Source organism: Macrobrachium nipponense, chromosome 36, assembly GCF_015104395.2.
Source record: "Macrobrachium nipponense isolate FS-2020 chromosome 36, ASM1510439v2, whole genome shotgun sequence".
Taxonomy (NCBI): Eukaryota; Metazoa; Arthropoda; class Malacostraca; order Decapoda; family Palaemonidae; genus Macrobrachium; species Macrobrachium nipponense.
The window spans coordinates 40,108,148-40,122,808 of record NC_087220.1 but is presented as its reverse complement, the minus strand read 5'-3'; the positions used below and the strand labels follow the sequence as shown (position 1 = coordinate 40,122,808).

The window sequence follows — 14,661 nt, the reverse complement described above, 5'->3', positions numbered from 1 at the left end:
TGAAATTGCGCACATTTTCATATATAAAACTTTATGTAACGGCTAATTTTAAAATGGTGCAAACATTACCACAATTGCATGTATGATTTTTTTCGGAAGAGTTACCGCGCGGACGTAAGGAAAAGGTTTTTTCATAAATTCACCATAAATCGAAATATTGTGCTAGAGACTTCTAATTTGTTGCAAAAGTAAGGTAAATAGTTGAATATTACTAAAATATAAGCGTTTTAGCTTACAATTGCGTTTTTCGACCATTTCGGCAGAGTCAAAGTTGACCGAAGGTTGAAATTTTGGCACTTATCGTTATTTATATGGAAAATATTTCTTTAAAACTGATAAAAGCTACAATTATGAGTATATTTTTGTTGTATTTTAAATAAAATTGCGCACATTTTCATATATAATACTTCGTGTAACGGATAATTTTAAACTGTGCAAAATTTATGTCAAAGTGACGAAATAATTTTTGAGATGTGTCACTGATACTTTTTAGTGTGATAAGAAAGAAATTCGCGCTTGCGCACCTGCGTAACGATTGTAAACAAAACAATGCCTGATCCGTGAACTCCCAGCATCCCCAAGGCGCGTGATTCAAAAGTTTTCGGCTGGTAGCCTATAAGTATTTTTCCGCCGAGAATTTTTAAAAAAACTTTTTTGAGTCGACGTATGGTACGTCCATTCGGCATACGGGAGACATTTTGACTCGACGTTTAATACGTCCATTCGGCGTTTAAGGATTAAAGGTGTATTTGTGACTTACCTTGTGGCTAAAAGTGGATAGAAAACAAGAGGGTTAGCCCATGCTTCTTTAGTCCAGGGTACTTCTTGAAAGAGAATCATATCATGATCGGTTACTGCACAAAATTGTGGTTCCCATTCCTCTTTACCCTGAAATTGAAATTAAAACAACTTCAGCAATGAACTATGGAATTAAGGATTAGGCTGAAGGAAATACTAACTTGTACTGCAACATTCATAACAATAAAATTACCATCAAGACTGACTGACCAAGTGCTGCAAAATTTTTAGTCATTAAACCTTTTACAAGAAAAAGCATATTTTATCAAAGATTGAACCTGTTTCCTGATTTACACTTACTAATAAATAAGGGAAAAATCAACTCTGGTACAAAATCTTTTCATTGTTTTTGGTACTAGTAAGACACACCTGATCAAGTTTTAACTTTAGCCAACCAATATGATGAATTGTGGCTTTATCCAGGACATCTCCCAACATTTTGTTCGCATGAGTGAGAGCTGACGTCGTGAGTCTATCTAAAGTGGAGTGGAGAGCATTGTACCAGCCAGAAGTATCTGATTCTGATGAACACTTCATTATTAAGCTGTGAAGTCGGTCCGGTGAATGTAATTCGAGACTGCTGGACTCTGCCAGGAGTAAAAACAAGAGAAGTTTACAACCCAGCTAGTAAATGATGTCCACATAACAATTTCCTCATTAGACAAGATGTATTTTTTACTAATTAGTAAAAATGGATAACATACCTGTACAAGAGCTAAAAAGCTTTTCTTTATTTTCTATAACATTATATAAGCCTAAAATTTGACACCGATTTCTTCACATTAGTACTTCACACTTATCATTCCTATAAAAATCAATCACTCTATATACAGGCAGTCCCTGTTATCAGCGGAAGTTGTGTTCCGGCAACTTGATGATAAGTGAAAATCACCAATACCCAAAAATCAGCAACTTTCGATAAGTGGTTACGTATGTATCAGTGCCAATAGTATATACTCCATTATCGGTGCCGATAACCGGAAATCAGCATAATTCGTGGTTTTCGACGCTGGACAAGAACCATTAAACTGGATTGCTGATAACCAAGGCTGCCAATAACTGGGACTGCCTGTATAGTTAAAAAGAAAGTATGTACAGTATACACTTTTTAACAACAGACATTAATATGGACAAGCATCTTTCCACATTACCTTGACATTTAAAGCTTCTTGTTAGGTGACAGAAGAGCAGGGGAATAGACCGTGTATCAGGGCCATTTGACATAACAGGTGAACTACGATCTTCTCCACTGTTTAGAAAACCATTTTCAGCACCCAAAAATCCAGTCTGGAGTTCCCAACCAATGTCCGCCATTACTGAAGCCTTTCGGAAATAAGGTGTGACTTCACGCAGATATTTAACTGTAACATAAAATGAAGGAATAACTAAGGAGGAGCATCGAGGGGTAAAATAGTGCCATTAAAATCATTGGTGCATAAACAGTATTCAAGATTACAAAATACATTCAGTTAAAGCAAAATGCATTCAAAAAATAAGTTTAAGCAAAAGAAAATTGAAAAAAAGTCAAATATATTTCAAAGAATAAAACAGAGCAAACGAAGATGGTCCAAATGTTTGTGAAATAAGGATCCATGCTTGATGTAGTTTGCAGCAGGGTCCCAGTCCAGAGGGGGAGTTCCCAATGTCACACAAATCACACACAAGTTTATTTATTTATTGCATGTCAGTCCCAATTCATAAAGGGGTCAAGGTGGGTATGGAGTTTCCGGTGTTTGTTGGATGCCCAGGTTTGGTATGGAGTCCCAGGTGCAGAATGTGGGGGCGATGTAGGGTACAGAAAGCAGGCAGGTGAGACGGAGCGAGGACGGTACATGCAGGAAGACAGAAACAAACTTAAGTAAGCAACATAAATATGTCAACTTCTGAACCTATACTGGACCTGACTTTCCAATAGCATATCTTGGGTTGTGTGGGTAGTTTCACTCTAGAATTCTGATGTCCTTTTTACATTGAGCTTAACAATAAGTACAATTTTCTGCATGGAAATTACAGGGCATTTCAACATTCTTGACTATGTTGGTTATCTATCAGCCATTGTGGTCTTTTAGAACACTAAATACTGTATGTACTATAAAATTACAGGTACAGTATACATACAAAACATGTACCATCCAACTTACAACCTGCTCCACATACTATCACTTCATACAACCATACTTCTGGCAGTGGGTGTCAAAACTTCAACAAGAGAGGTTGTACTACTTTACCATAAGTTGTAATGACCCTTTGCATATATTTTCCTTAGTTGTGTTTAGTTATTTCATGTATATTAGTTTGTAAGTATGCGTCTAATAGCTTTAACTACCGACCATCAGTTATTTTTGTTGATCGGGTAGTTAGCCGAATACATTTGGTGGTTCGGTCAACTATAGTTGTAGGCAGTCTCACTGCATCAACCAGAGAGCGAGGTTGTGCGAAAATGACTCAGCCATAATTAAGACAACTTTCCAGTAGTTTCCAAGAAGTCATCGGGATCTACTAACCTACACACTTGAGTATTCTCTGTTCAAAGTTTGTTTTCTTGCGACATGCTTTGAATGAGAGTTATGAAGTATAGACTGCACTGGAAGCCAGTTTCATATTTCAAGCTAGGATAGCGAACTCGTCATTCACAAGAACGAATCAATCGTTCACAAGTAAGTTAAATCATTTGTACTCACTGGTATACACAACACAATGTCATGTCTCAAATATCAATTTAAATGAGTACAGTAGTAATCTGGGTGTCGTAGTGTAGGTCTTGGGCTACGATTTGGTTATTTACATTTCAAGTCACCTATGCTATACAATCCCTTGTGATTTGGAATGCTCTATAATTATTACTAAGCGAGTAGTAATAAAATGGTGCTGTGACCAGGATTACACTGTGACTGATTATTACATCAGTGATTTTTGTAGTTTGTGTTTGTGAAATTTTGATGAGGACTATTGTGATTTGGCAATACTCCAGGTAGCTCCCCGATTATCGGCGAGGGTTCCATTCTTGGTGGGGTGCTAAGCAGAAACCACAATTAACCGAAACTCAGCAATTTATGGCGCTTATGGCACCGAGTTTCAGTTAACGGTGCCCCAACTAGGTATGTTATGATGCAATAACTCTACTACTCTACAATGAGTGCCATAAACACGGCCCATTATAGTTCCATAAATCGCATATTTTATGGCACATTAACCGAGTCTGCCAATAACCAGGGACTGCCTGTAAAGACAAGACATGACCGGCTGATGGTGGCAACCACTTTACAACAAGTCATGTGTTAGCCTAGCCTGAAATGAACAAGCAGTTAGATCAGTAAGGTCAATCACCACCTAGCCTAAGCTGCAGAGATGCCTAAGCTTTTAGTCTTGAATGGTAAATCCCAGGTTGTTGTGATCACATCAACTCAAAATGTTAGGCGAATGATGATCAATGTATTTCCACTCCGTAAATTGATTGTTTTTTAAGTTTGTAATAATTTTGGAGAAACGTAAGTGAAGGTGGGATTTAAATTGTAATTGGAACCCTATGCTGTACAGTGTATACAGTGATCCCCCAGTATTTGCGGGGGATGCATACCAGACGCCCCCGTGAATAGTTAGAATCCGCAAATAGTTGGAACCCATATAACAATACTAAAAACAGCCTATTTAGTTAGCTAAAACTCAAGAAAAACCCACTAAAAACTTTATACTTGATTTTTTTTAATAGTTTTATTGCAAAAACTGCATTTTATGATGAAATTGATTAAAAAACCAGGAGTTTCTGGATATTTCTCAAAGAAAGATACAGCGAATAGGCGAATTTTCCGCGAATAGTGCAGGGAAATGTTCTCGAGAGAAATCTGCGAATGTGTAAGTCCGCGAATCCAGAGAATGCAAATACGCTAGTTTTGATGGATAAAATATTACATTTCTCATGAAAAACTATGCGTTAATTACCACCCTCGAATAAACTAAAAACACTTGCATAAATGCAAAAAAAAAAAAAAATTTTATGATAAAAAAAAGCTTTACATTTATACTTACCCAGTAGTAACTACTTAGTTAAGAGTTTCTACTCAACAGCAGCTTGAATTTTCCAAATTCCAAGAAGCGATCCTTTTGTTTCTATAAGTGACTGGCCATGCCCATTTATGTGGCAAGGAAGAGGAACAACTATGCTAACAGCTCAATTTGAATTTGTTTCAGCTTAAAAGTCCATGAGCGGGGCAGAGGGTGGGCTCCGTCCATAATTACTGGGCAAGTACGTATATACAGTGGAACCTCGGTTTTCGTATATAATCCGTTCCAGAACCTCCCACGAAAACCAAAATAATACTTCCCATAAGGAATAATGTAGATAGTATTAATCACATTCCAGATCCCCCCAAAAAATACATTTTACAGGGAGTGAACACAGTTTCACATGCAGAAGACAATGAAAAATGAATATAGAAGACTAATGAAATTAATAAATGAACATTTAACATCACTCTTACCTATATGGAAAACACTTGTTAGTGTATGAAAGACAGAGAGGAGGGGAGAGGGAGGAGAAGAGGTTATTGTTTGGAAGGGGAATCGCCCTCCAGAAGGACTTCAGGTATCAAGGACCTATCTAGGGTTACTTCTCTTCATTTTTTACTGGCACTATCTGAGGTTGCTACCCCACTTTGTTTTTTACTGGCACTAGGACCAGCTTGAGACTTACTGGACTCCTGTTGCACAACAAAACCATCCAGAGACATTTGTTTCTGGCATTTCTTTAAAATTTGCCTAAAGTTAATCACAGTATTGTCATTAAACATGTTGGAGACACAGATTACAACTTCTTTGTTGGGATGATATTCTCGATAAAATTTTGTATATCATTCCACTTTGCAAACATGTCCTTAATCCCTGAAGTAAGCATATTATGTATGCCCATTATGCCCATTCAATTTCTGAATTTTTCGAACCAGCTTCCGCTGCCCATAAATTCACTAACAGCAGCATTTGTCCTAAGCATTTTTCCACTGAGAACAGCATGCAACTTCCTCCAACACTTTGCTAAGAGTTCTTTCTTAAATTCTATGGTGTTTCATGCCTTTTTTACATAAGGGAACTTTCTTTGGCCCCATGTTGGCTTATTTAACAGTTGCACTTGAATAAAACAGCACAAAAAGGACAAAAACAATGAAGACAAAATCAGAATGGCTCATGAAAGAAAATGAGAAGCTTTCTTTGGGCGCTTGATACAGGGCCCAGTCATGCACAAAAACCGCGGAAACGTGAAACGTATGATAAGCGAAAGAAAATTTCAAAAAAAAAATTCTATGAAAACCAAAACACACGAAAAGTTTGATTATATACAGTAGTACCTCGAGATACAAAATTAATCCGTTCCGAGGCACCCTTCGTATCATAAGGTTTTCGTATCTTGGACCACATTTTACATGTAAAACAGCTAATCCGTTACAAGCCCTCCAAAAACACCCCAGTAAATTATATTTCCAGGCCTACAACACATGTTCTAGGGTTACGACGCCGATCCGATGGAAGAAATATGACTCCAAAAAGGCAAAATACTGTACATGAGTAATATTCAACTGCATGTAATGTTCAACTCCATTTTTACTGCATATTTTTGGACTTTAGCATATGTCCCTTGGCAATAAGCCTAGCCTATGTTAGCGGTTGCTACTGTAGCCTAGTCTATGATTCTGACATCTAAACCTAAGAAGCTAAAAGCTTAGAATAGCCAAAAAAGAAAAATGTTATAAATAAATCAGTATGTACTCATTTCAAATAATTATTAATTAATCATTAACATATAAATAAAAACAAACAAACAAAAAAAAACCTTCCAATCGATTGTTTACATTCAGCTCTTACGAGTACCGAACGAACGCCAAGCAATCACTTTTCCTAGGACACAGTAAGCCATAAATTTTCATTAGTATCTCTCTTCAACTAATGAAACTACCAAACAGTATAATAACCATTCATTTCTATTCTTTATTCTATCTTTACCTAATGGAGATACCGAGTTACTGACAGCTATAATGAAACATATACGTAATGTAATATTAAAACAGAAGAAGAATTCTAAAAAAGGGATTTTGACGAAGGAAAAATCTATTTCTGGGTGATTGGCTCGTGTCGCCCTATGAAAGGATCCTTAATATCATTCTTTCTAGGTAAAATTAATCTAAAATTACCAGAGAAAAACAAAATTAAGAAAATGTCAGTAAAACTGACTCGCTCACTCTTAAAAAGAAGTGTCGGTATGAAAATAGGGGCGAGTGTGGAACACTACCACGAGACAATCACCAATTAGAACTTCCAATCAGAATCCCCCCAAGAGAGAGCTGATACCAACGGGCGATGCAGCCGCTACTACTACTACTAGAGGACGCCACGGACAGCAGCGCCCCTAGCGGACATCCTTAATTTTTAGCGCTAGCCGTCAAGACGCCAATTTTCCCTTTGTGCTGTGCTATTTCTGGATTTATCCTCTGTATTCAACCATGGAACGCTCTGCAATTGCCACGGCTAAGTTAAGTAACTCATAAGTAATATTTTACCACATTTTTATCTTCCGGGTACCAGTATTTTCCTCTTAAATAGGTCATATACGTTCCCCGGTTGTCTCGTGGCGGCGCCATGCTGCCTCGTAAGAATTCCCGGTCCTCCATACTGGGGGACTTCTTATACTTATGGGGCTTACTATATTAGTTCATTGTTTTTTACATCGAGTTTTAGCTAGTTCAGCCCTCCTACCATTTCTCTTAGTTTGGTATTTAGGGCTAATATTTATTATTCCGGCCCAGCATCCCGGCTCTTGCTCTTCATCGGCTATCGCTGGCTCCGAGTAGGCCTCTGTTTCTTGGAACAGTATGCCTCCTCCTGGGCCTCTTTCTCTATTACTAAAAGTGTCTTTTCCATCTTTTCGATGTATAATTTTATTATATTTAGGGTGTTAGGCTAGCCTATCCAGGTGCTTGTTCCTTGTATTGGTACAGCTGGTTCACGTGGCCCTCTCACGGTTGTGTTGCTCGCGGCCTAGGCCACTTGCGGTCCACGTGTTCCATCGCACCTTACCCTGCCCCTGCCCTCCCTTTCTGGTATAGGGAGGAGCTGGGGGACCCCTTGGTTGTCATGACAACCTCAGTTGCCTTCTCTCACCACTACTCTGAGGCGGCCAGGGGTTCCTCCCAGCGAGGGTATAGGGCGACCACTCATGAGGTATCGGGTCTCCATGCGGTAGTTGGTGAGGCGGGGAGGAGTAGGCCATCCCTCCCCCCTCTCTCGCTCCCGCCGTGTTACACCGAGACCTTCCTCCCCCCCTCCCCAGTTGCTCAGCCCCCTACCTCGCTATACGAAAGGAGCCTTCCGACGCCGCCGGGGCACCTTTGGTTATGGTTACTGGCTCCACTAGCGGGCGGGTGGGCACCTTTAGTGGTTGGTTGCTTGCCTACTATATCCTTACATCTCTCCCCCGCTACCGAAGGGAGCTTGCTTCTTACCCCGCGCACTCTTCTAGTAGACGGGCGGAGGGAGGTTTGTATTATTATTATTATTATTATTTTTAAGGATATACCCTAATTTACAATGAATTGTGTAATATGATTAAATTTATATACCATCCCCGCCATTTTCCGTCGTGGTTTCCATCTACCACCACTCCTGGTTGGTTCCTCTTTTGTGTCTCCGCCATCAGCGGAGCTATAGCCTAGAGCACACAACCAACCAGGTTACCACACGTATTTTGGCGGGGCTCTGTTTAATCAACTTTATTCGCTCCGGCACCAGCGGAGCATCTGTTAGACTGTAAGTGTGTTGGTACTCATGTATCTTTCCACTTACAGGCTACCAACTGTCAGGTCCCCAGCGTGCAACGCGACGTTGTACGACCCCTGCGGCACGATGAGTGCAGGTCTCACGCCCCATGTGCCACGTCTTACAACGAGATGATCGTCTGGCACCCAGAAGCCTGCGCCATCTGCTACGACCTGGTCGGTCAGCTGGGAGATGGGGTAAGTCCGTTATAGGCTTACTTATCATTTTACTAACAACTTTTAGTCATAAGTTTGTTAACCCTGTTCCACCATTGGCAGCTAATCTCGCCTTTCTTTCAGGCTACCGGTGTGAGGGAAGTCGCCCTCGCCACCCTGAAAGCGTGGGTGGGCGGCTTCGGGAAGAACGCGCAAAGGCCAGCCCTACATTCTAGATAAGAAGCTGGCCGTCCAGATCTTCCCCGCGGGCAAGTCGACGGGCTACGTTGACCCCTTGTCCGCTGCCCCGCTGATAGCCTCCATCCAGCAAGACCTCCAGCAATCCTTTGGGGTCGTAGCCTCCCAGGAGTCGGTCCCGGACGTCGCTGCCCTGGACCTGAACATCGAGCCTATGGCGGTAGGGGGGGAGGATTTGTTGGTTGAGGTAGGTGTGTCGGGCGCCCAAGGTCTTTCCTTGGGTGCTTCTGGATCTTCTCCTGTACCCTCTTCTAGTGCTTCTTTCCAAGGCTTTGTGGGATCTGAGATCCCTACCCGCTCTCCCGCTCTCTCTGTACCCCCAAAGGCGAAGGGACAGAGAGAACCGAAGACTCTTTCCAAGACGACTTCTAAGAAGTCTTCTTCGTCTTCTTCGGCTAAGAAGTCGTCGACTTCCTACGCCGATGCGGTGAAAGTGAGGCCGATCTCTTCTCAACCACAAAGAGCTCCAGAAGCAAGGCTTCGAAGGAGAAGGCTCGCGCTCCCGCCGAGTCACTGCCTTCTCCCGCCTCCACCGCTTCCACTCCGGCTACGCCGGTAGGGGTAGCAAGCACTAGCACCTTTGATCCCTCTGCTTTTTCAGCAGGGGTGATGGAACAGGTGGGCGTGCTGGTGGGATCACAAATCTCCGCACTGGGGTCACGGTTCGAGCAGATGTTTGCACAGTTGTCAAACACTCTGTCTCAATCTGGCCAATCATCCAGGATCTCTCTAACAGAATGAGAGAAAATGAGGACCGAGTAGCTGGGCTATCTCAGGTTCCTCCCCCAGTCTCCCCAGCGTCAAGCACTGGGATTCTTCAACTCCCGCCATATGACTCTTTGCCAGCTTTCTCTATGGAGAACCCATGGAGAGTAGCTGCCTACGCTCCATTCAAAGACGGAATAATCTCTATCTCGGAGTGTGGAACTCGAAGGATTGAGGACTTCGAGTTTACCCTCCGGGTCTGACGCAGCCTTTCATCGGTTATGCTAGGCTGACGCCACGGCTCTGACGAGGGGGGGGAGGACAAGATCTCCAAGGAGTCGGTCTTGTATAGTAGAGATCACGCTCAGCGGGAATGGGTTCACTGCCTTGAGGACTGGGAGTGTACAAACACCAAACTCCAGGCCTACAAGAGTCCCTTCACTATTTTCGCGACGGAAGAGGAGGTTTCTCTTCCGTTCGCCACGAAATTATGGAGAAGTCCCTTCAGGCAGTCCTCAAGGATGAGGCCCATCCCACAGTTGAGGGAGGCGGAGTCTACTTCTCCGCTCTTCCCGGCTTTCGAGAATTGTGGGAGAACTTGCCAGCTACGTCACGCTTGGTAAGCTCAAACCGGACTGCGCCATGGACCAGTTTCGGCGAGAAATTACCAAGGCTGCCGTGTTCCCTAACTCCAGGCAGAGTTTGATGCGCGAACCAGGTTTGGCAGGTCCCTCAATTCCCTTATAATCACGGAAATGGCTGCCCTCTCTTATGCTACGGAACCGCTGTTCAAGATTCTGGCGAAATCTCAGTTTCAGACGGTTCTAACGGACGCTTTTGACTTCTTCCAGGCTAGGAGGAACTGCCGGAAGCATGTCCTACAAGAGTGCACTATTAGGCATGAGCCTAATAGACTCTTGGCCGCTAGCATGTGGGGAGCGGATCTCTTCCCAGAGTCCGCGGTGAACGAGATACACCATGAAGCTGCTAGGCTCAACCAGAGCCTCAGAGCTAGGTGGGGTATTTCCTCAAAGAAAGGAAACAGGAATCCGTTCCCACTGCTGGCAAGAAACAGAAGAAGGCTGGTAGAGGTTCCAGCCATATAAAAAACTCCAGCAACAGCAGCAATTCGTGCAGGCGGTCCCGGTTACCCAACAGGGACAAACCTGCCAGTTCAAAGCAGAACCAGCCTATCCTCCTGTTGCCCCCGCAATCTCAGCCATCCACTTCCTACGCTATCTCGCCGGCCTTCAACCCTGCATATGAGGCTCAAAGCTACACTCAGCCGAGAGGTAGGGCGAGAGGTTACTTTCGTCAACGTGGCGCAGGAAGGGGTTACGAGGATGCAGACCAGGTTCAGAGGAGGGCGTGGTGGCAACCCGCCCATCAACAATGAGGCTCCCCAGGTAGGAGGAGGCTGTTTCCCTCTTCCGCCACAGGTGGGGGTTCAGCAATTGGGCACAGAGCATAGTGTCCAAAGGATTGGGCTGGAGTTGGATCAAAGATCCTCCTCCAATCAAATCATTCCATCAGATACCGTCAAAGGAATTGACAGATTACGCGAAGAACTCCTTCAGAAAGGAGCTATTGCGAGAGTCAAACATCTAAAATTTCAAGGTCGCTTATTCAGCGTGCCAAAGAAAGGCTCAACAAAAGAAGGGTAATCTTAGACTTGTCAAAGCTAAACTCTTTCATTCGTTGCGACAAGTTCAAGATGCTTACCCTCTCGCAAGTAAGGACCTTACTTCCGCGTGGAGCCGTCACATGCTCCATCGATCTTACAGACGCATACTATCATATCCCTATAGCCAGGCACTTCCGCCCATTCCTAGGATTCAGGCTAGGAAATCAAACATTCTCATTCAAAGTGATGCCCTTCGGTCTGAATGTAGCCCCCAGGGTATTCACAAAAATAGCAGAAGTGGTTGTACAACAATTGAGAACTCAGGGAATCATGGTAGCAGCATACCTCGACGATTGGTTAATCTGGGCACCAACAGTCGAGGAATGTCTCAAAGCCACCAAAAAGGTAGTTCACTTTCTGGAACATCTGGGGTTCCAGATAAACAAAACGAAATCCAGACTTACTCCGGAATCTCGTTTTCAGTGGCTAGGAATCCAATGGGATTTGTCTTCCCACAATCTGTCAATTCCAGTGGCCAAACGGAAGGAAATAGCAAAATCTGTCAGACAATTTCTCAAATGCAAGCAAACGTCAAGAAGAAACCAGGAGAGAATCCTAGGGTCTCTTCAGTTTGCTTCGATAACAGATATCCTTCTGAAGGCAAGGCTGAAAGATATAAATCGAATTTGGCGGTCAAGAGCAAACTCCAAATATCGAGACGTGTTGTCAGTAATCCCACAGATCCTCCGCAACCAACTACGGCCTTGGTCAAAAGTAAAGAACTTAGCCAAGAAAAGTACCCCTTCAATATCCCCTCCCAGTGTTAACCATTCACACGGATGCATCCCTGTCCGGGTGGGGGGGATACTCTCAGTTCAAACAGGTTCAGGGACTTGGTCAGTTCAATTTCGCCAGCTCCACATAACGTGTTGGAAGCAATGGCAGTATTTCTTACGCTGAAGAGACTGCTTCCCCCGAAGAAGTCTCATCTAAGGCTAGTTTTGGACAGTGCAGTAGTAGTTCATTGCATCAACAGAGGAGGGTCCAAATCCAAACATGTGAATCATGTCATGATAGCCATCTTTGCCCTAGCAAACAAACACAAATGGCATCTGTCTGCCACTCACCTGGCAGGAGTAAGGAATGTGATAGCAGACGCCCTGTCCCGGTCAGTTCCTCTGGAATCAGAGTGGTCTCTGGACGACGGTTCATTCCAGTGGGTAGGCCGGAGAGTCCCAGGTCTTCAAGTGGATCTCTTCGCCTCACAAGCGAACCACAAGCTACCTTGCTATGTGGCCCCCAACCTGGACCCTCTGGCTTATGCCACGGACGCCCTGTCGTTGGATTGGAATCAGTGGAGGAGAATTTATATTTTTCCTCCAGTGAATCTTCTCTTGAAAGTCCTAAGCAAACTAAGGTCTTTCAAAGGGATAGTAGCTCTGATTGCTCCGGACTGGCCCAAGAGCAACTGGTATCCTCTCCTTCTGGAATTGGGTCTCCGACCTCAACGGATCCCCAATCCCAAGCTATCACAACCAGTACAAATGAGGACTGTGTTCGCTTCCTCAGGAATTCTCCAGACCCTAACTTTATGGACTTCATGAAGTTTGCGGCTAATAAAGATGCTGATATTGATCCACAGAATATTCTCTTCTTGGAATCAGATAAGAGAGAGTCAACCATTAGACAATATGACTCAGCTGTTAAAAAATTAGCATCTTTCTTGAAAGAATCGAACACTACAACCATGACAGTTAACCTGGCTATATCCTTTTTCAGATCCTTGTTTGAAAAAGGTTTAGCAGCTAGCACTATTACCACTCATAAGTCGGCTTTGAAGAAAATCTTTCAAGTAGGTTTTCAGATAGATTTGACTGAGTCTTATTTCACATCTATCCCCAAAGCCTGTGCTAGACTTAGACCTTCTCAGAGGCCTACTACAGTTTCATGGTTCTTAAATGATGTCCTCAAACTAGCTTCAGATACTGACAACTCAGCTTGTACATTCATAATGCTCCTGAGGAAGACATTATTCTTATTAAGCCTAGCCTCAGGAGCTAGAATTTCAGAACTGTCGGCTCTATCCAGGGATGCGGGTCATGTGGAATTCCTCCCATCAGGAGAAGTTCTACTTGCTCCGGATCGTAGATTTTTAGCTAAAAATGAGGATCCTCTTGCAAGGTGGGCTCCTTGGAAGGTTATCCCACTTCCACAGGATCCTTCTCTCTGCCCAGTATCAACTCTTAGAGCCTTTCTATCTCGTACTTCTTCAAGATCCTCAGGTGCTCTCTTCATGAGAGAAAAAGGTGGTACCTTGTCAGTAAAAGGTATTAGACAACAAATCCTTTACTTCATTAAGCAAGCCAACCCTGAATCATTCCCAAAAGCACATGATATCAGGGGAGTAGCCACCTCGATTAATTATTTTCAACATATGAATTTTGAGGATCTTAAAAAGTATACTGGATGGAAATCCCCGACAGTCTTTAAACGGCATTATTTAAAGTCCTTGGAATCTTTAAAGTTTTCAGCAGTAGCAGCGGGAAACATAGTTTCCCCTGATACTGTATAGTAGTTGTAGTATAGATCCAGATCTCCTTTCTACCTACATCAACCAACATGCCTCACCCTATCGCCAGGCTACTCGAATATCATAGCCTTAGCCGTTGAATCATATAGTGGATTGTCCCTTATTTTTTTGCTAGGGACATCCACACTTGTACTGATAATGTACTTCAGTGTACCTACCCTTATTTTTATGCTAGGGTAGGACACAATGTGTTTGTATATATTTTGCAATAATTATATTAATGATGGTTTTCAGTGTACCTACCCTTATTTTTATGCTAGGGTAGGACACATGAGTTTGTATATTTTGTAATTTTGTTAAGTAAATCACCCTTTTTCTTTGTATTACATGCATCATTGTAATTTACTGTAATTACCATTTAAGTACTTTAAGATTACTAACGTTCTATTAATTTACCTTTTAATATAAGTTAGTTTAAGTGCTTAGTTTGTATGCTGTAATTGATTTACTTATATTATATCCATCATTTTACATTGTTTTTCATTGTCCCTTTTTTACCATCTTGTCTGTTTCTCTGGTACTCTTTCATAGGCCGACACGAGCTGAGCCCAGAAAAGGGATTTTGACGAAGGAAAAATCTATTTCTGGGTGATTGGCTCGTGTCGCCCTATGAAACCCCCCCTTTTTTATGGTTTGTTTCCCCCCCTTGCAGGACAAGATGTATTTAGTGGTTTTATTTAAGGATGTCCGCTAGGGGCGCTGCTGTCCGTGGCGTCCTCTAGTAGTAGTAG

General features: G+C 42.8%; 1 protein-coding gene across 4 annotated transcripts in view; it reads right to left on the bottom strand.

Annotated features, from left to right (window-relative positions):
* LOC135203574 (beta-1-syntrophin-like) overlaps window positions 1-14,661 on the bottom strand; it is a 204,206-nt gene that overhangs the window by 69,567 nt on the left and 119,978 nt on the right. For 3 of the 4 annotated variants that reach the window (XM_064233326.1, XM_064233325.1, XM_064233328.1), the window contains exons 4-6: window positions 1,950-2,183; window positions 1,168-1,385; window positions 761-888 (exon numbers count right to left, since the gene is read on the bottom strand). In XM_064233326.1, the coding sequence (XP_064089396.1) occupies window positions 761-888; window positions 1,168-1,385; window positions 1,950-2,183 (580 nt within the window). The remainder of the gene's footprint in view (window positions 1-760; window positions 889-1,167; window positions 1,386-1,949; window positions 2,184-14,661) is intronic. The other variant, XM_064233327.1, reaches the window with a different exon arrangement.